The sequence below is a fragment of the Hylobates moloch genome, unplaced genomic scaffold (assembly GCF_009828535.3).
Source record: "Hylobates moloch isolate HMO894 unplaced genomic scaffold, HMol_V3 SCAFFOLD_16, whole genome shotgun sequence".
Taxonomy (NCBI): Eukaryota; Metazoa; Chordata; class Mammalia; order Primates; family Hylobatidae; genus Hylobates; species Hylobates moloch.
Window position 1 is genome coordinate 72,595,703 of NW_026652291.1, and position 20,289 is coordinate 72,615,991.

A 20,289-nucleotide genomic window follows, 5' to 3' on the forward strand; every position below is an offset into this window, starting at 1 on the left:
TGGCCGACAGGGCGAGACTCCACCTCCAAAAAAAAAAAAAAAGCATGCATTTGCAACAGTGTCACCTAAAAATTATTTATATAATAGACATCTTGAAGAATGTTATTACACTGCTTTGTTTTTTATATAATTTAACTACTTCAACACTTAGCTGAAAAGGTAGGCTAGGATCAGATAACAGACTGTCTTAAATATTGGCCAAGGATTTTGTACTGTATCACATAGGCAAAGGGAAGCCATAGAGGGTTTTAGAGCAGTTAGTGACGTGCTCTTTTGGTTTTTTTGAGACAGAGTCTCGCTATGTTGCTCAGACTGGAGTGCAGTGGCGCGATTTTGGCTCACTGCAACCTCTGCTTCCTGGGTTCAAGAGATTCTCCTGCCTCAGCCTCCCAGGTAGCTGGGATTACAGGTGCCTGCCACCACGCCCAGCTAATTTTTGTATTTTCAGTAGAGACGTGGTTTCACCATATTGGCCAGGCTGGTCTCGAACTCCTGAACTCAAGTGATCCACCCGCCTCAGCCTCTCAAAGTGCTGGGATTATAGGTATGAACCACCATGCCAGCTAGTGACAAGCTCTTAATGTGCTTTAGAAAGATTGCTACAGGACCTGGCCGGGCATAGTGGCTCATGCCTGTAATCCTAGCCCTTTGGGAGGCCAGAGCGGGTGGACTGCTTGAGGCCCAGAGTTCAAAACCAGCCTGGCCAACATGGCGAAACCCCATCTCTATTAAAAATACCAAAACTAACCGAGTGTGGCAATGCATGCCTGTAATCCCAGCTACTCAGGAGGCTGAGACATGAGAATCGCTTGAACCCGGCAAGTAGAGGTTGCAGTGAGCTCGTGCCACTGCACTCCAGCCTGGGCGACGGAGTGAGACCCTGTCTCAAAAAAAAAAAAAAAGAAAGAAAGAAAGAAAGATTGTGACAGGACCATGTAAGAGATTCAAGAGGAAAAAAAAAAGACCTGCATAGGGAGATCAACTAGTAAGCTGCTGCAAAAGTTCAAGCAAGAAACAATAAAAATTTAAACTAAAGAAATGATGGTAAGAACAGAGAAAAACGGAACAGATTCAAATATTATTATAAAGCCATAAAAGAGCAGGAGTGGGCTGGGGAGATGTGAAGTTGCCCCACAGACATTTCAAACTCCAGTTGGAGTCCCAACATAAATTTATCTTTTTCTACCACATCATTAAAGATGAAAGCTTCTTGTCTTAGTAACCTATGACAAGAGGATGGTAGTGCCATTTATTAAAGTAGACATATTCATCACTTATCCTGCTATTATCTCCAAAGTCTATTTTTTTTGTTTGTTTTTTTTTTTTTGAGACGGAGTTTCGCTTTTGTTGCCCAGGCTGGAGTGCAATGGCGCGATCTCGGCTCACGACAACCTCCACCTCCCAGGTTCAAGCAATTCTCCTGCCTCAGCCTCCCGTGTAACTGGGATTACAGGCATGCACCACCACACCCGGCTTATTTTGTATTTTTAGTAGAGATGGGGTTTCTGCATGTTGAGGCTGGTCTCGAACTCGTGACCTCAGGTGATCCACCTGCCCCGGCCTCCCAAAGTGCTGGAATTACAGGCGTGAGCCACCGCGCCTGGCTCTCCAAGGTTTATTTCTATAATGTATACCTTCAGTGAGAAGAGACATTAGATAACACACACACACACACAGTGAATTTAGAATTAAAAAAATGTTTTAACCAAAAACAACAACAACAAAGGGATGCTTTCTTTTCTAAGATACTGAAAGCTTGTAACACAACACATTTCTCTTTCCACCTTAGGTACCAGGAAATCTAAGAACCAAATTCAATGCCTTATGGCTGTAATCAGCTCATCTCTGAAAACGGATGTTTCCTTTAAGTGATGGCTATTCAGTTGTTGCTTGTTTTATCATTAATTGTTCTATTCCACATTTTATTCAATCCTATAAGCCACGTAAAATCCTTCAGATGCAATAAAATCCTTAATAAACACAATGTTAATATAAAGATGATTACAATATTTGAAAAAGCTTGTTCTGTTAAGGTCAATCAGTAACACTCTGCAAAGTAAATCAATTCTTCATAAATACATAAAGTAGTTCAATGAGGTCAAATTCATTTTTCAAATCAGACAGATTCAAATTAAAGAACATATATCACATTATATATAAATTAAAGAATTTAAAAGCATCTAATGTCATGTATACAGGATTACTAACACTGTATATCAAACTCTAAAAATAATCAAGTTTGGCTGCGCACAGTGGCTCACGCCTGTAATACCAGCACTTTGGGAGGTCAAGGCGGTCAGATAACTTGAGCCCAGGAGTTTAAGACCAGCCAGGGCAACACAGGGAAACCCCCATCTCTATATAAATTTATTTTATATATATCTATATATATGCACACACGCATATACAGTTAGTTGGCTTACTTTTATAGGCAGGTTACAGTTCACACATTCTTAGAATTTCCAGCCAAATCTGTTAATTCATACTTTTTTTTTGTTTTTTGTTTTTTTTTGTTTTGAGATGGAGTCTCCCTCCATTGCCCAGGCTGGAGTGCAGTGGCGCAATCTCGGCTCACTGCAAGCTCCGCCTCCTGGGTTCACGCCATTCTCCTGCCTCAGCCTCCCGAGTAGCTGGGACCACAGGCGCCAGCCACACCTGGCTAATTTTTTTGTATTTTTAGTAGAGACGGGGTTTCACCATGTTAGCCAGGATGGTCTCGATCTCCTGACCTCGTGATCCACCCACCTCGGCCTCCCAAAGTGCTGGGATTAAGGCGTGAGCCACTGTGCCCGGCCAACCCATACTCTTTTTAAGTCATTTATTTAATAACCATATACAATTTGTATTTATGTATTACCATTTATACCTACTGAATACTTTGTAAGTAAAGATATTTTACTCAAAAAGATATTTCTTTGTGAACCCATAAATACATTCAGATTACAGAAAGACATTTTTTACTAATCAATTTATGATAACAAATTCCTTCTCTAAATATAAAAAAGTAAAAAATGGGGACCAAGTTGCTTGGTATAAAGCCAATTTTCAGTCTCATTCATTTAAGTCTTATTATCAGCAACTGAGGTCCAATGTCTTGAAAACTGTTGCTTCTCATGTGTGTGTTATTTTAATTGTTTCAGAATGTATGGACATCAGGTGAGGAGAGTGATTCCTGAAAGATGGCAAACAAACAAGGTGTGTCCTATGACCACTCCAGCTTACTGACTTAGGAGAGCTTCTAAGTCAAAGTGAGGGGAAAGCAAATCCAGGTGGACCCAGCAAACTCCATGAATTAAGAAAGCGAAGCTGGGCACCCAGGAAGACCAAGGCAATCAGAGTTCACACACGACACAGCACCAAGGAAGAGAAAGCTACACACAGTGAGAATCCAGGAGACTAGAGAGGGTCCCCTTTAAGTATGATGATAGTATACTTCTGAGGAAACTACCCAAGACAGAAGAAAGAACCACGCTGAAGTATTGGAGGGAACAGTACCAGGTGCTCACACAGAGCTGGGAAGAGTGCTTGTTCCCAAAAGCTGGACTATAAAAATAAAATCTCATAATTTGTGGGGCCTTGGGTCGAATACTCAGGAAGGTATTGCCTTATACTAGACAACAATTAACCCTAAATGGACCCACCCAACAAATCATAAAAGCAAGACCCAAAAATAATAAAACCGTTTTCAAATAACTTAATTGTATCCCGGAAAAAAGCTCAAGAATTTATAGGTGGCCACACACGGTGGCTCACACCTGTAATCCCAGCACTTTGGGAGGCCAAGGTGGGCAGATCACTTGAGACCAGGAGCTTGAGGCCAGCCTGGGCAACATGGCAAAACCCCATTTCTCTACCAAAAAAAAAAAAAAAAATTAGCTGGGTGTGGTGGCACGCACCTGCAGTCCCCAGTTACTTGGGAGGCTGAGGTAGGAGGATCACTTGAGCCCAGGAGGTTGTGACAGACTGAGATCCTGTCCCCAAAAACAAAACGAAACAAAAAAAGAATTTATAGAAACAGAAAAATATCCAAAATATAAGAAAGTAAAATTCAGAATATCAGATAGCCAAAAGCTACTAGGCACACAAAGAATCAGGAAAACAACCCAGGATAAGGAAAGAGGATAATCAATTGAAATTCTAGAACTGAAAGAGATGTCACAATTAGCAGAGAAGTATATTATTTTAACTGTATTCCATATGTTCAAAAAGTTAAGAAGACACATAGATGATATAAAACAAGACCCAAGATGAAATAGATAAAAACTATAATTTCTGAGATTAAAAAATAAACTAGATAGAATGGCAGATTATATGTAGCAGAAGAAAAGATTAGTGAACTTGAAGACATAGCAATAGAAACTATCCAAGATGAAACACACAGAGGAAAATAATCCAAAACATGAAAAAAAATCAGTAAATTATGAGACCTTCCAATATACTAATAATACTTCTTAATAATCTAATATTAATATTCCCTAATATGGTAGTAAATGGAGTTCTAAACGTAAGGGGGGGAGAAAGAAGGGAAAATAATGACCAAAATTTTTCCAAGTTTGATGAAAACTATAAACCCACAAATCCAAGCTCAATGAACCTTAAGCCAAGAAATATGAAAAAAAAACTAACCAAGACATATGATAATCAAACTCCTCAACACCAGTGATGAAGAGGTCTTAAAAGCACCCAGAAAAGAAAATGACATCTTCCATAAAAAGATACAGATAATAGCAGACTTCTTATCAGAAACAATACAAACAAGAACACAGTGGAGTAAAATCTTCAAAGAACAAAGGGGAAAAAAAGCCATCAACCTAGAATTCTAAACAGAACAAAAGTATCCTTTTTTTTTTTTGAGACAGAGTCTCGCTCTGTTGCCTAGGCTGGAGTACAGTGGCACAATCTCGGATCTTGGCTCACTGCAACCTCTGCTTCCCAGGTTCAAGCAATTCTCCTGCCTCAGCCACCCGAGTAGCTGGGACTACAGGCGTGTGCCACCACACTGGGCTAATTTTTTGTATCTTTAGTAGAGACAGGGTTTCACCGTGTTAGCCAGGATGGTCTCGATCTCCTGACCTCGTGATCCACCCACCTCGGCCTCCCAAAAGTATCTTTAAAAAAGAAGCCAAAGCCGAGCGCAGTGGCTCTCGCCTGTTAATCCCAGCACTCTGGGAGGCTGAGGCGGGCAGATCACAAGGCCAAGAGATCAAAACCATCCTGGCCAAAATGGCGAAACCCCATCTCTACTAAAAATATAAAAAATTAGCTGGGCGTGGTGGTGCGTGCCTGTAGTCCCAGCTACTCAGGAGGCTGAAGCAGGAGAATCGCTTGAACCTGAGAGGTGGAGGTTGCAGTGAGCTGAGATCATGCCACTGCACTCCAGCCTGGTGACAGAGCGAGACTCTGTCTCAAAAAAAAAAGATGCCAAAGTAAAGACTTTTTCAGACAAACAAAAGCATAAAGAATCCATCACATACAGAGGAAGGGGAATAAAGAAAGGTTGGTTAATGCATATAAACATACAGCTAGTTAGAAGGAATAAGTTCTGTCATTTGATAACATGGTAGGGTGACAACAGTTAACAATACAATATATTGTATATCTCAAAATAGCTAGAAGAGGCCGGGTGCGGTGCCTCAGGCCTGTAATCCCAGCACTTTGAGAGGCCAAGGAGGGCGATCACCTGAGGTCAGGAGTTCGAGACCAGCCTTACCAACATGGAGAAACCCCGTGTCTACTAAAAATACAAAATTAGCCGGGAGTGGTGGCACATGCCTATAATCCCAGCTACTCAGGAGGCTGAGGCAGGAGAATTGCTTGAACCCGGGATACGGAAGTTGCAGTGAGCCGAGATCATGCCATTGCACTCTAGCCTGGGAAACAAGAGCAAAACTACATCTCAAAAAAAATAAAAACAGCTAAAACAGACTTTTTTTTTTGGAGACAGGGTCTTGCTCTGTTGTCCAGGCTAGAGTGCACTGACATGATCACAGCTCACTGCAGCCTCGACCTCCTGGGCTCAAGCAATCCTCCTGCCTCAGCCTCTCAAGTAGCTGGGATCACAGGTGGCTGCCACCACATCTGCATAATTTTTGTGCTTTTTGTAGAGGTGGGGTTTTGCCTTGTTGCCCAGGATGGTCTTGAACTCCTGGGCTCAATTAATCCACCAGCCACAGCCTCCCAAAATGCTGGGATTACAGGTGTGAGCTAACACGCTCGGCTTTTTTTTTTTTTTCCCTAAAACCCGGTCTTGGACTGTCGCCCAGGCTAGTGTGCAGGGGCATGAACACGGCTGACTACAGGCAGCCTCAATCTCCTGGGCTCAAGCAATCTCATCATCTCAGCTTCCTAAAACACTGGGACCACAGGTGCATGCCACAACACCTGGCTAATTTTTTAAATTTTCTGTAGAGACAGGGTCTTGCATTGTTGCCCAGGCTGGTCTCAAACTCCTGGGCTCAAGCAATTCTCCTGCCTTGATCTCCCAAAGTGCTGGAATTCCAGGCATGATCCACCATGCCCAGCCTGTAAGAGAAGACTTGAAATGTTCCCAGCACAAATAAATAATAAATGTTCAAGGTGATGAATATCCTAAATACCTTGATCCGATCATGATATACTGTATGCATTTATCAAAATGTCACATGTATCCCATAAATATGTACAAATTATGTATCCAAAAAATTTTTTTAAGAATCCATTACCAGCAGATCGTCATCACAGAAAAAAACGTTAAAGGCAGTCCTTCACGCAGAAATAAAATTATACTGAATAGAAATATCAGCTGGGCATGGTGGCTCATGCCTGTAATCCCAGCATTTTGGGAGGCCCAGGCACATGATCACTTGGGGCCAGGAGTTCAAAACCAGTCTGGCCAACATGGCAAAACCCATCTCTACTAAAAATAATAAAAAAAGAAATCAGCCAGGCGTAGTGGTACATGCCTGTAATCCCAGCTATTTTGCAGACTGAGGCACAAGAATCGCTTGAACCCAGGAGGTGGAGGTAGTAGTGAGCAAAGATTGCACCACTGCACTCCAGCCTGGGTGACACAGCAAGGCTCTGTCTCAAAAAAAAAAAAAGTACTCAAAGAAATGAAGCACACTGGAAATGGTACTACATGGGTAAGTATGAGACTTTTTATTATTTAAAAATCTTTAAAAGATCACTACTTGTTTAAACAAAATAATATAGTGTATGGCTGATAACGTGATAAGTAAAATATGACAAAGCATAAAGGTTGGGTGGAGAAATGGAAGTAGATTCTTATAAAGTTTTTATACTACATGGGAAGTGGTATAGTATCACTTAAAGGTGTACACTCTGGCAAATTAAAGATGTGTACTATAGGCTGGGCGCAGTGGCTCACCCATGTAATCCCAGCACTTCAGGAGGCTGAGGCAGGCGGATCACCTGAGGTCAGAAGTTAGAGACCAACCTGGCCAACATGGGGAAACCCCGTCTCTACTAAAAATACAAAAATAAGCTGAGCGTGGCGATGCGTGCCTGTAATCCCAGCTACTTGGGAAGCTGAGGCAGGAGAATCGCTCTAACCCGAGAGGCAGAGGTTGCAGTGAGCCAAGATCGCACCACTGCACTCCAGCCTGGGCAACAGAGCGAGACTCGGTACCAAAAAAAAAAAAAGATGTATAGTATAAATCATAAAGCAATCACTGAAATAATAAATTGAGGGGAAAGAATCATAGAATTTACTCAACTAATTCAAAAGAAGGGAGAAAAAAGGGAACTAAGGAACAGACAGGCCAAACAGAAAACAAATAGAAAGATGACAAACTCAAACCTAACCATATCAACAATCATGTTAAATGTAACTATCCAAACATCTCGATTAAAAGGCATAGATAATTAGGTTAGATAAAAAAGACCCAAACATATGCTGCCAACAATATAAACCCACTTCAAATATAAAAACACAAGTAGATTTAAAAGATGGGAATATATCTATATCCTGCTAACACTAATCAAATGAAAGTGGCAATGGCTATGTTAATATCAAAGTAGATTCTAAAGCAAAGATTATTACCAGGGAGAAAGATATCATTTCAAAATGATAAAGGAGTCAATTTATCAAAAAGAAATAACCCTAAAGGTTTAGGCAGCTAATGACAGAGCTTCAAAACATATGAAGTAAATACTGATAGAAGTTCAAAAGAAAACAGACAAAACCCACAACTACAGTCAGAAACTTCAACCCTCTTCTCTCAATACTTGATGAAAACAACTAGACAGAAATTCAGTAAGGACAGAGAAGACTTGAACAACATTAACAAGCAACTCGTCCTAATTGACATTTTTCGAACACCTAACCTACCAAGAGCAGAATATATATTCTTTTCAAGTGCATACAAGAAATTTATCAAGTTAAATGTCTCTGGACCATCAAACAAATTTCATTAACTTTTAAATAATTCAGATCATAAAAAATAGTGTTTTCTAACTACAATGGAATTGAATTAGAAATCAACAACCAAAAGGTATCTGAATAATCCACAAATATTTGAAGCTAAAGAACAGACTTGTAAATAACCCATGGATTAAAAAAATCAGAAGGAAAGTTAGTATTTTGGAACTAAATGAAAATGAAAATACAAAATATCCTAAGTTGTGAGATGCTAGTTAGGGGAAAATTTTTTATCACCAAATGCCTATAGTAGAAAGAAGAACAGTTTCAAATCAATAACCACAGCTTACCCTTTATGAAACAACAAAAAGAGCAAATTAAACTAAACTAAGTAGAAGAAAGAAAATAACAAAGACTGCCAGGCACCGTAGCTCATGCCTGTAATCCCAGCACTTTGGGAGGCCGAGGCAGGTGGATCACTTGAGGTCAGGAGTTTGAGACCAGCCTGGCCAACAAGGTAACACCCCGTCTCTACTAAAAATACAAAAATTAGCCAGGCAGAGTGGCGCATGCCTGTAGTCCCAGCTACTCAGGAGGCTGAGGCAGGAGAATCACTTGAACCCAGGAGGCAGAGGTTGCAGTGAGGCAAGATTGCGCCATTGCACTCCAGCCTGGGCGACAAGAGCGAAACTCTGTCTCCCCCCTCCCACCTCCAAAAATAAAAAAGAAAATAGCAAAGACCAAAGCAGACATCAATGAAAAAAAAACAAAAAAACAAAACCACACACACACACACACACACACACACAGAAAAATCAATAAAACCAAAAGATAGTTCTTTTAGAATATCAATAAAAGCGGTAAGACTCTAGTCAGGCTGATCAGGAAAAGAAAGACAAATTATCAGACAAGAAATGAGAAGGATAACATTACCATGGGTCCTGCTATATATACACATACACATACACACACACACGCGCGAGCACACACACACACGCGCACACACACACACATTTGAGATAGAGTCTCGCTCTGTTGCCCTGGCTGGAGTACAGTGGCATAATCTTGGCTCACTGCAAGCTCTGCCTCCTGGGTTCAGGTGATTCTCCTGCCTCAGCCTCCCTAGTAGCTGGGACTACAAGCATGCACCACAAGGTCCACCTACTTTTGTATTTTTAGTTCAGACAGGGTTTCAGTATGTTGGTCAGGCTGGTCTCGAACTCCTGACCTCAAGTGATCCACCCGCCTTGGCCTCCCAAAGTGCTGGGATTACAAGCATGAGCCACCATGCCTGGACATGAATCCTATAATATTAAAAGCATAATAAGAGAGTACAATGAATAATTTATACCTATAAATTTGACAACTTAGATGAAATCTTCTGTTTATATCAACAGAAACAGAAAAAGCATTAGATAAATCCAACATCCATTCCTGATGGAAACCCTCAGCCAAGCAGGAATAGAATGAAACTCTCTAAACCTGATAAAAGGCATCTACAAAAAATCTACAGTTAGTATCACACTATACAGTGAAAAAAATCAATCGATTGCTTTACCCCTAAGATCAAGAACAAGACAAGACTGACCACTCTCATTACTTCTAGTCTATGTCATATTGGAGGTTCTAGTCACTTCAGTAAGGCAAGAAAAAGAAATAAAAGGCATCCAGATTGGAAAGGAAGAAGAAAAACTGTATTTGCAGACTGATTCTCTATGAAAAATATCCAAAAGAATCTACAAAAAACTAACAGAACTGGCTGGGTGCTGTGGCTCACACATAATCCCAGGACTTTGGGAGGCCGAGGCAGGTGGCTCACGAGGTCAGGAGTTCGAGACCAGCCTTACCAACATGGTGAAACCCGTCTCTACTACAAACACAAAAATCAGCCAGGCTTGGTGGTGTGTGCCTGTAATCCCAGCCACTCAGTAGGCTGAGGCAGGAGAATTGCTTGAACCTGGGAGGCGGAGGTTGCAGTGAGCCGAGATCATGCCACTGCACTCCAGCCTGGGCAACAGAGTGAGACTCTGTCTTAAAAAAATAAATAAATAACAGAACTAAGTCAGTTCAGCAGGTCTGTAGGACATAAGCTCACTATACATAAATCAGTGGTATTTCCCGATATGAGATCCAATCAGAAATAGATATAAAGGTAACATTTACAAAAGATCAAAGTAGAAAGTATTTAGGGATAAGTCTGACAAAAGTTGTGTGAGACCTGCACACTGAACTACAAAACACTGCTGAGAGAAATTAAAGAAGTCCTAAGTAGGTGGAGAAACGCCTTGTTCATGAATCAGTGTATTCAATATCGTCAATTTTCCCAAATCGATCTATAGATTCAATATAATCCCAACCAAAATCCCAATAGGTTTTTTGGTGGTCGTGGTGGTGGTTTTTTGTTTTTGTTTTTAAGAAACTGACCTTTAAAAAAAAAAGACACTGTCACTGTGTCACCCAGGCTGGAGTGCAGTGGTGCAATCATGGCTCATTGCAACCTCGACCTCCCAGGCCCAGGTGATCCTCTCACCTCAGCCTCCCAGGTGACTGGGATCCCAGGCACAAACTACCATGCCCAGCTATTTCTTTTTTTTTTTTTTTTGGAGAGATGGGGTTTCAGCATGTTGTCCAAGCTGGTCTCAAACTCCTGGGCTCAAGCAATCGACCCACCTGAGCCTCCCAAAGTGCTGGGATTACAGGTGTGAGCCACCACACCAAGCTCAACTAATCTTAAAACTCATATGGAAATGTAAAGGACCTGGCATTTGGGGAAAAAAAAGAAACTTTGAAAAGGAAGAACAAAGTAGGAGGGACAACACCACTTGATTTCAAGATTTATTATAAAGTTACAGTAATCAAACACTGTGGTACTGGCACCAACAAAGATAAACAGATCACTGGAACAAAATAGAGTCCAGAAATAGGCCCACACATATTTCTGGAAAACTAAGTTTTGGCAAAAGTACAAAGGCAATTCAGTAAAGATAGCCTTTTTCAACAAACAGAGCTGGAACAACTGGATATTCACATGCAAAAACATAAACTTCTAGCCACCTCATACCATAGTTAAAACTCAGATGAATCACAGAGGAAAATAGATCCTAAAACTGTAAAACTTCAAGAAAAAAGCATAGAAGAAAATCTTTGTGATCATGGGTTAGGCAAAGATTTTAGATACAAAATAAAAAAAATTAAAAATTGATATATAGACAATAAAAATCAAGCATTTCTGCTTCTTCAAAGAAACAACTTCTTCAAAGAAAACTTTAAGAGAACGAAGAGACAGCCCAAAGACTGGGAAAAAAAAAATTTGCAAATCATGTGTCTCATACAGTATCTGTATCCAGAATATATAAAGAACTTTCTTCTTTTTTTTTTTTTTTTTTTGAGACAGTCTCAATCTGTTACCCAGGCTGGGGTGCAGCACAATCTCGGCTCACTGCAAACCTCCACCTCCCAGGTTCAAGCAATCCTCCCATCTCAGCCTTCTGAATAGCTGGGATTACAGGCATGTGCTACCACACCTGGTTATTTTTAGTAGAGATGGGGTTTCACCATGTTGGCCAAGCTGGTCTCGAACTCCTGACCTCAAGTGAGCCACCTGCCTCGGCCTTCCAAAATGCTGAGACTACAGGCATGAGCCACTGCACCTGGCCTACAGAACTTTCAAAACTGAACTAAGAAAGCAAAAAATTAAAAAACATGTAAAACATTTAAACACAAACTCATCGAAGAAGTTATACGATGGCAAACAAGTACAATAAAAAGATATCTGAGGCCTGGCACGGTGGTTCACGTCTGTAATCCCAACATTTTGGGAGGCCGAGGTAGGTGGATCACCTGAGGTCAGGAGTTCAAGACCAGCCTGGCCAACATGGCAAAACCCCATCTCTATTTAAGTACAAAAATTAGCCAGGCATGGTGGCACCCACCTGTAATCCCAGCTACTTGGGAGGCTGAGGCAGGAGAATTGCTTGAACCCAGGAGGTGGAGGGTGCAGTGAGCCAAGATCTCACCACTGCCCACTGCACTCCAGCATGGGAGACAGGGCAAGACTCTGTCTCAAAAAAACAAAAAAAGCGATTTGATATCCAGGAAATACTAATTATAACCAGTACACACTTAGAGTGGCAGAAATTAAGACTGGCAATACTGATTGGTGCTGGTGGTGCATACGTGTAGGAACTGGAACTCTCATCACTGCTGGTGAGTATGTAAAATGGTGAAAAACAATTTGGCAATCTCTTACAAAGCTAAATGTACAACTGCCATATGATCCGGACATTTCAATCCTAGGTATTTATCCAAGAGAAATAAAGCATAGGTCTTTCACAGCAGCTTTATTTGTAACAGCCCAGAACAACCCACATTTCCATCAACAGGTGAATGGATAAAAAATTGTGAATAGGCCAGACATGGTGGCTCATGCCTGTAATCCCAGCACTTTGGGAGGCCGAGGCGGGCACATCACGAGGTCAGGAGTTCGAGACCAGCCTGACCAACATGGTGAAACCCCATCTCTACTAAAAATACAAAAATTAGCGGGGCGTGATGGCACGTGCCTGTTGCACCTGTAATCCCAGCTACTCAGGAGGCTGAGGCAGGAGAATCGCTTGAACTGGGGAGATGGAGGTTGCAGTGAGCCAAGATCAAGCCGCTGCACTCCAGCCTGGGCGACAGAGCGAGACTCCATCTCAAAAAAAAAAAAAAGAAATTGTGAATAACAGCCGGGCGTGGTGGCTCACACCTGTAATCCCAGCACTTTGGGAGGCTGAGGAGTGAGGATCACGAGGTCAGGAGTTCAAGACCAGCCTGGCCAACATGATGAAACCCCGTCTCTACTAAAAATACAAAAATTAGCTGGGCCTGATGGTGCACACTTGTAATCCCAGCTACTCAGGAGGCTGAGGCAGGAGACTTGCTTGAACCCGGGAGGCAGAGATTGCAGTAAGCCGAGATTCTGCCATGGCACTCCAGGCCTGGGTGACAGAGTGAGACTCCATCTCAAAAATAAATAAATAAATAAATAAATAAATAAATAAATAAATAAATAAATAAATTGTGAGTAACTATTCAGAAATAAAAAGAGATTAACAGTCAGGTACAGTGGCTCACACCTGTAATCCCAGAACACTTCGGGAGGCTGAGATGGGAGGATTGCTTGAGTCCAGGAGCTTGCAACCAGCCTGGGCAACATGATGAGACCCCATCTCTACAAAAAAAAAAAATTTTTTTTAATTGGCCACACATGGTGGTGCATGTCCCTGGTCCCAGCTACTACAGAGGTAGAGGAAGGAGGATCGCTGGACCCTGAAAGGTCAAGGCTGCAATGAGCCGTGTTCCCAACATGGTATTCCAGCCAGAGTGACAGAAGACCCTGTCACAAGAAAAAAAAGCAATGAACTATTAACATACCAGGATATAGATTAATTTCAAAATAATGAGGCTGAGAAAAAGAAACCAAGGCCAGGTGTGGTGGCTCACGCCTGTAATCCCAGCACTTTGGGAGGCTGAGGCAGGCGGATCACGAGGTCAGGAGTTCAAGACCAGCCTGACCAACATAGTGAAACCCCATCTCTACTGGAAATACAAAAAAAAAGCTGGGCGCGGTGGCTCATGCCTGTAATCCCAGCACTTTAGGAGGCTGAGGCTGGGAGATTGCCTGAGCTCAGGAATTTGAAACCAGCCTGGGCAACACAGTGAAACCCTGTCTCTACTAAATACAAAAAAAAAAAAAAGAAAAAAAAATTAGCCAGGCGTGGTGGCGTGCGCCTGTAACCCCAGCTATTCAAGAGGCTGAGATAGGGGGATTGCTTGAACCCGGGAGGCGGAGGTTGCAGTGAGCTGAGATCGCACCACTGCATTCCAGCCTGGGCGACAGAGCGAGACTCCGTGTCAAAAAAAAAAAAAAAAAAAAGAAATCAAACATAAAATGACCGTACAGCATAATTCCATTTTTATGCTGTATAATCCCATTTATATAAAACTCTAGATAATGCAAACTAATCTAGGGTGACAGCAGATTAGTGGCTGCTCAGGAAACGTGGGAGGGTGCAACTGGGGTGGGAGAAAGAGATTACAATGGAGCATGAGAAAACTTTGGGAGGTTATACATACATACATATATTTTTTTTTTCTTTTTTCTGAAACGGAGTCTCGCTCTGTTGCCCAGGCTGGAGTGCAGTAGCGTGATCTCGACTCACCACAACCTCCGCCTCCCAGGTTCACGCAATTCTCCTGCCTCAGCCTCCCGAGTAGCTGGCACTACAGGCGCACGCCACCATGCCTGGCTAATTTTTGTATTTTTAGTAGAGTAGAGATGGGGTTTCACTCTGTTGGCCAGGCTGGTCTTGAATTCCTGACCTCGTGATCCGCCCACCTCGGCCTCCTGAAGTGCTGGGATTACAGGCGTGAGCTACCGCACCCCGTTGATTATACATATATTATCCTGATTGTCACTGTCTATATTTGTTATCTTCACTGGATATTTTAAATATTTGTTAAGATGGTTTCATGAGATATACATATGTAAAAATTATTCAATTATGTACTTTAAATATGTGCAATTTACTGTGTGCCAATTATACCTCAACAAAGCTGTCAGAATTATTTAACAATAAATATTTTTAGCTAAATAAGCACTTATCTTTTTATTTTTACATCAAGAGGACTGAACTGTTAGCTTTAAAGTAGAACAAAACATTAAGTCAATACCCACTATATGCCAAGCATTATGTTAGCCAATTTACACGTGCTAATTTATAATATCATTACCATTAGTTGTAAAATGGGGGGGAGGGGGTAGGTAGAAAGGATAACAGCTTTAGAAATCAGACAAGGCTTTGTTTTCTGTTTTAAGAAAACCCTGACTTCTAGTTTCTACAAATCAATTATGTAACAATATCAATAAACATACCAGAGTTAAATGTAAATCCTCAGAGTCAAGTTCTATAAATTTAACTTGGATTGTCCTACAGTGGCAACACATGCCAGGAAAAAAGTTTACAGCGAATATTTAAATTATGATTATGTTCTCATACATACAGATGCACTGAATCCTCCTATAAGTACCCTGAGTGAATGGCAGTTCTGTTTGGTCCCATATGAACTATGGGACCAAACAAAAATCAAATGCCTGTGTAACTGGCAATGCCCAATTACTCTGCAAACTAGTTTCTTCATTGTGTTTACCTTATTTAAAACCTGCACCTACTTCCAGAAAGGATTGAAAGTGCCTTTTCCATCTGCAAAATCAAATACCTGATTGGCAGACCTCTAAAAGACACTAGTTTTTGTCATTCTACTTTCTCTCTTTCGTTTTCTTAGAAATTACATTAAATGTATTTCAAACAAAATAACAACAATAAAAGACTTGTTTTGTTTTCAAACCGAGCAAGCTAAGTCCTACAAAATACCTTATATGTGTGACCTCTCCCTTAATTTACCTTTTAATTTTCCATGTCTCCCAGATGGAAAAAAAACTCTATGCCAAAAAAGTATATATAAATAATTCCTTAACCATTCTATAAATAAAGTATGGCCCTCAATTTAGGAAATCTCAATACTTTATTGGAACTCAACTTTATAGGTGTGCCATTACCTAACCTACAGCTTATCCCAAGTAGGTGTCAAGCTCCATTAAGGGTTCAATTTCAAACTGCCATTACCTGTGATCCCTCGCCTGCATTCACACATTAACTTTCTGTGTCCTATTCTCGGCTAAATCTTTATTTCAATGGCTTAACTCTCAAGAAGAATGAAAACAAAAAGATCACAATCTCCACTATATTTAGAAGCTTTATATTTTCTTGAAAACTGAGCTTTTTATAGCGCTAAACTGGATTAACTGCTTTCTTACTACTCCAATGGAATAAATACAATTTACTTGTGACAAAGATTAGCTGTCATAAATGTAGAAAGAGTAAAAAAACAAACTAGAGACACAAAACCTGGGTTCCCGTTCTGACTCAGCCTCCTAGTAGCTGGCTGACTACTCGATGTTCCCAAACTTCAGCTTTTTTGTTTGTAAAAAATGGAGAATAATATCATCTACCTATAGAGTTATTGCAAAGATTATCATAATTTACGTGAAATCACTGTAAACAGTAAAGCATCATAGAAATGTTGGGTAATATTGGTGGTATCCTGGTGGTATGAGTAAACAATAGACTAGAGAAACATGTACCTCAAATAAGGGACTTACTTTTTTCACTAAATAAACATCACTTTCCAAAACAAATACGCATCAGGAAGACAGCTCGAGATAAACTCTGAACTAGGATTCAGGCATCTGGATGAATGCATCTTCTTCAGCCAGTTCTACCATTAACTCTACGTATCAACACAGGCAAAATAACTTTCCTTTTCATCTCAAATGTCTTCATCTAAAAAATCCAACTACTGGACCAAATGTTCCGTAAGTATTATCACAGCCCTTAGCAGCCTACCAAATGACTAAGTATTCAAAAGAGTCGATTAACATTATATTCAAAACTTAGAGCACTGTTTGGTCTACCAGCAAAACAGAACTTAAGGGCAGACGGTACAAAAAAATTATTTTTAATTAAATAAAAACAGAATTATATACAATTCTCGAGAAGCAAAGGATGAGATAAACTACCTATAATAGTTCTCCCTCTAAATGACTAGTGATGAACAAGGTGCATTAACAAAAGGGCGGGGCTCCTTCCCACAGCTTTTTGGGAACCACCCACTTCCCAAAGAGGTGTAACTGCTTCCTCCTTGTCTTCATCTGCCAAGAAACTTGAAAGATTAAGGTTTATATTGTCTGAGAGAGGATTTTATTTTTCTTTTTACTTGGGTGGGGTTGGCAGTAGTCATCTGGCAAACATATCCTATAAACACCATTATCCACAACGCCAGGTCTCCCCACAAAGTCTTAAAGATCTAAGTTTTTAGAGTAATACCAATTTTAAAAAATGAGTTCAGACTATTAACTCAAAATTAGATATTCCTGTGTTAACAGTAATCAGTGCTGCCAACTGCCAAGTTTTCGCTTCTCCGAATTATTCACCCTCCCGCGTCTCCGCAGAGGCTACGATTTGCCCTCTCCTGCACCGCGCCAGGTCCCAAGGGAGAGTCCGCAGGGGCTCCCAGGAGAGGGAAGGCCGGGCAACCCAGGCCTCGGCGCTGCCACCCCTCGCTCCTCACCGATGACGATGCGCAGGTGCTTGAGGCGAGTCAGTGCGTCCTTCTTGGTGTCCAGCACCTTCTGGGTGGACTTCTTCACGTCCCCGTGCGGCTTCTTGGAGAACATCCTGCCGCTGCCACTGCCACTGCCACTGCCACAGCCGGCTCCCAGCCGGGTCCCGGCGGCAGAAAGTGGAGGGAGTGGACGGGGAGGAGACTAGCCGGAGAGGCTCATTAGCTCCCCAGCCTTGCGGGCCAGGGCAGAGCCGACTCCTCCCCGATCCAGGCCAGGGCCGCCACCTCCACGCGCCTCGCGCCGCGGCTCCAAGGCACCTTCGGCCCCAGCTCCAATATGGCGGATCCCTCTCCCGGCCCTGCACGGAGCGAGGTAGACCCGGGCAGGCCGCCTGCCGCCGCCGCTCCTCTCCAGCGGCCGCCGCTCGCCGCTCGCCGCCACAGGCCGGGGCCCCGGACCCAGAGCCACGGAGGTGGAGCTCTCGGCGGCAGCAGCACAACTCTCTCCCTGAGGCCCCCTTAAGGTTGAAGCTTCTTTAACAGCTTACACCCTGCAGAGGCCGAAACGGAGACGAGTGTGGTAGTGATGGGGTTTCACGACTCTGCCGTCGGTGGCGAACGGTGTCCGTGGCAACCGCCTTCTGACCTCAAGAGTTCTTGACGTCATGCCAGCATGAGATCACCCGTGGCACTCCCCGCCTTGGTTTCCTGTGTAAGCAGCCAAAGGAGAATCTAAAGAAAGGCAAAAAAGGTAGTTACTGTGTGCTCCATTGTAAGCGAAATGACAGTAATAAGCAAAGAGAAGTAATCTTTATTAAATATGTCCATGATTTATCTTTGAAAATGTGCGTAAGTTGTTGTGGCCACCAGATCCTCCAGCAGAAAGATAAACGAAGCTACAGTTGGGCAATTTATTCTGTCCTAAATCTATGACTAATAATATTTCCTGAACTATGTATGTGATTTCTTTCATATTTTTTCTATTTGCAATATCATATCCCTGTTTTTTGCTGCAACTTGACAACAGAAAGGCTTAAGCAGAGGTATCTAGGTTTTTTAAATAAAAGTAATCTTGCTTTCCTTTTCTATTATGCTTTTAAAAATCTTTTCCCTATCTGCACCCCACATAAAGATGAATATGTTGTCAGTTTTTCCTCTGCAAAGAAAAATTCAAGATTCTTATTACATTGATGGAGTGATCTGAAGAATCTGCAATAGCTGAAAAAAAAATCCGTGAAATTCTGAATGACATAAATTGAAATTTTTATTGGAACCCTTTTTTTTTTTTTTCCTTTTTCCTTTTCTTTCCAGACAGGGTCTCTGTCTCCCAGGCAGAAGTGCAGTGGTGCGATCTCAGCTCACTGAAGCCTCGAACTCCCAGGCTCAGGTGATGCTCCCACCTCAGCCTACGGAGTAGCTGGGACCACAGGTGCGCGCCACCACATCCAGCTAATTTTTGTGTTTTTTGTAGAGACGGGGTTTCGCCATGTTGCCCAAACTGGTCTAAAACTCCTAGACTCAATTGATCCGCCCGCCTCAGCCTACCAAACTGCTGGGATTACAGGCGTGAGGCCACCGCGCCTGGCCAGGAAACTTTCCTCCACAAAATAATTTGATAAAGAGTGATTTTGCTTGTTTGAAGAACTGTTTCCTTCTATGTTCTCACCCATAGCAATAGACTTGTCCAATCAAATATGTGATTAACATCGAAAAATAACAAAATCAGCAAAGAAGAGAGATGTAAGACATTTGCCAAAATTATGTTAAAATATAGTACTTTGCTTAATGGTAGCTTGTTTCAACAACAATCCTATATTTTTTAAAGCACAAAAAATTTATTCAGTTTCTACATGTATGGTTTGTTTGTATCATCAAACTTACAAACCATACATGTTTTGAGGAAGCTTACAACATAATAGAAAAGGGAATTGTTCATGAGATTTTAGTTCTATTTCCTCTCAGCATCAGTTTTCTTATTAATAAAATCAAAATAACGTCTGTCCCTCATAGTTTCGTGAAATTTAGGCAATAATACAATGTTTTCAAGCATGATCTTTAGAATTACATAGACCTGAATTAGACATTCTGTTTTTCACTTGCAAGGACTTACTTGCTCTCGGGCCCTTGGAATGTAGTTCAGTCTCAGCCTCATTTTCCTCATTTGTAAACTACATCAGTGATTGTGATAATTAGGTGAGAAAAGTATTGAAAGTTACGTCTGTAATGACACATCTCATAACATTCCTTTCCTTCATAGAATTTAAATAGAGTAATTCGTGTAACTGTTTAAAGATTTTCTCTTTCATGAGATTGTAAACTCCCTGAGGACAGAGACCATATAGATTGTCTAAAGTTGTATCCCAGTCTTCTTGCAAAGTGCTCTTTGCAAGATAGGCTCAATAAATATGGGTCGAATAGAAGAACGAATGTCACTTTCCCTTCCTTTCTCTTGCACAAGTACTCAGTAAATGTTCGGCAAATGAGTGACATAATTTTAGAGAATAAAAATGTAACATATCGTTAATAATAATTATATGGCTGGTATACCTGAGAAAAAGTGAAAACACCACTGCAAAACAAACTAGTATAATGTAATTTACATATGGCACACCCATCCCACTGCCTGGTTTTCTCTTCCCATTGATTTAAATATTAAAATTCTTTGAAAGATAAGTCTTCCCCACAGCAGATATAATTATCATGGAAATAAAACCCAGAAATATACCTTTGAAATATTGCTTGTGAGGGCCAAGCACGGTGGCTCA

General features: G+C 41.4%; 1 protein-coding gene across 3 annotated transcripts in view; it reads right to left on the reverse strand.

The window, feature by feature from the left end:
* RALGAPA1 (Ral GTPase activating protein catalytic subunit alpha 1) overlaps nucleotides 1–18,136 on the reverse strand; it is a 286,431-nt gene extending 268,295 nt beyond the window's left edge. Inside the window, exon 1 of one of the 3 annotated variants that reach the window (XM_058429656.1) lies at nucleotides 17,531–18,135. In XM_058429656.1, coding sequence (XP_058285639.1) covers nucleotides 17,531–17,636 — 106 coding nt within the window. In that variant the 5' untranslated portion in view covers nucleotides 17,637–18,135. Of the gene's footprint in view, nucleotides 1–17,530 lie in introns of all 3 variants that reach the window. The other 2 variants (XM_032134679.2, XM_032134668.3) reach the window with 2 other exon arrangements.
* Between the last annotated feature and the right edge of the window lie 2,153 nt (nucleotides 18,137–20,289).